General features: G+C 42.9%; 1 protein-coding gene across 1 annotated transcript in view; it reads right to left on the bottom strand.

Annotated features, from left to right (window-relative positions):
- The window catches only part of LOC107103648 (general transcription factor II-I repeat domain-containing protein 1-like), an 8311-nt gene that overhangs the window by 2690 nt on the left and 3772 nt on the right, over positions 1-1849 (bottom strand). The window contains exons 5-7 of the mRNA XM_015403432.1: positions 796-1101; positions 475-512; positions 282-391 (exon numbers count right to left, since the gene is read on the bottom strand). Coding sequence (XP_015258918.1) covers positions 282-391; positions 475-512; positions 796-1101 — 454 coding nt within the window. The remainder of the gene's footprint in view (positions 1-281; positions 392-474; positions 513-795; positions 1102-1849) is intronic.

The raw sequence follows: 1849 nt of genomic DNA, 5'->3' as shown, positions 1-1849 counted from the left end.
AAACTACAAATGATTGGAAATCCTGAAGTTCCCACACAAAACTATTAAAGTTAATCTGCTTTTATTTCTTAAAACTTTTCCTCTCAAATATGTTTTTTTTTGTATTTTTTAAGGATTTATCTAATATTAAAGTTGGGGAAAAAACAAAGCTATTGCTATAAATACTGGCTCCCTGTAAATGAATTAATATTCATTCTTGAAAGATAATCCACCTTATTAATTATTATAAAGGTTTATTAAACAGCCTGAATGACTTCAGACCGGATGATTGGTTAACGTACCATAACTGGAATCTGATTGGCTGATATCCCCAGGTCAGAGGAAGCGGGTATGCGGCTGCTCTCATGGACTCTCTTGCGTTTCCGTCGGTTAGTCGAGGCGTCTGTTCCTACTAAAAGCACAGAGCAGATAACAGTTCAGCAGAGTAGAGCTATTTAATCTAGATTGAACCAATGCAGGGGGAATTTCTCCTACCTGTGTTACAAGCCTGGCTGCAGATTTCTGCAAAAGGTCTGAGAGAGGAGAAGGTTTACATTAGCCTGCAGCTTAGGGAACTTTTTCACACCTTAGAAGTTCAGAAAACAGACTCCTAATCTGGATTATTTCAACCAGTTTTCCTTTTCTTTCATCTAAAATGAGCTGATGTCAAAGCAGACTTTGTTTTCTTATAAATAAATATATATCCTTGTTGTAAAGAATGTACTGTGTGACAGATCAAAGGCCGAGGTTTAAATAAAGCGTCGGCAGCGAGAGCCTAAATTCGTCCTGTCAGCTTCCAGGAGGCTGTGAACTCACTGCAGCTGGCTCTTCACGTTGAACGTTATTTTATCCGCAGCTTGAAGGATTTTCTCCAAACACACGATGTCGTAGGTGTTGGGGTTTCGGAGGGGGACGTCGTCCGGAAGGCCGCTGACTTCTACAGACTCGGGACTGCCACGGATCAGCTTGTAGGGGACAACCACGGAGCGGTCGGAGCCCAGGGCCTCACCTGGATCACACAATAAGAGGCTCAGAATAATCGTTTTCAATATTTCAGGTAACATCACTGGTTTTAGACCTAAACTGGCCTGTAAATACAGCTGGCAATAGAAATAGAAACAAGTTTAGTTTTCTATTAAACAGCTTCTACAGTTTCTCTGCTATTAGGACTTTGCAAAAGGTCTCTCATCAAGAGGATGATGAGGCTACCACCACCGTGTTTCACTCAAGGCCTCTTATATCCATGTTGAGAACATTTTTTTGGTATTCAGAGCTGTTGGTCGCAGCAGAAGGCGGATCTCTCAGGTCCTGGATAAGCTCTTTATTAGATTTATTCCCATTTCTTAAAGACGTGACTAAATCTGTTTCTCAATTCACTAGAACGCGATGACGGACTCGTGTCCTCGCCAAGTATGTTCTGGAGAAGAACCCAGGAAAGTCTGGACTCGGGGAGAATAGTAAACACAGTCATAAAAACATTTTGCCAAATGAAAAACATAAACTGCTGATGGGCTAACGTTAGCCCTGACCGCTGCATATGGACTAACGTTAGCCCTGAATGCTGTAGATGGGCTAATGTTAGCCCTGGCTGCTGCGGATGGGCTAACATTAGCCCTGAATGCTGTAGACGGGCTAATGTTAGCCCTGGCTGCTGCGGATGGGCTAACGTTAGCCCTGAATGCTGTAGACGGGCTAATGTTAGCCCTGGCTGCTGCGGATGGGCTAACGTTAGCCCTGAACGCTGCATATGGACTAACGTTAGCCCATCTACAGCAGACGGCCAATCTGAAAGTCTTTTCCCCAGATCAGGACCTTCTACCGGGAAGTTTTCAAATACGAACATTTAAATAACAATCTTGGATATAGGTAA

The sequence above is a fragment of the Cyprinodon variegatus genome, unplaced genomic scaffold (assembly GCF_000732505.1).
Source record: "Cyprinodon variegatus isolate N-32 unplaced genomic scaffold, C_variegatus-1.0 Scaffold1498, whole genome shotgun sequence".
NCBI classification, from domain to species: domain Eukaryota; kingdom Metazoa; phylum Chordata; class Actinopteri; order Cyprinodontiformes; family Cyprinodontidae; genus Cyprinodon; species Cyprinodon variegatus.
Note: the sequence above shows the minus strand (reverse complement) of the source record. Positions and strands in the feature narration are given on the sequence as shown.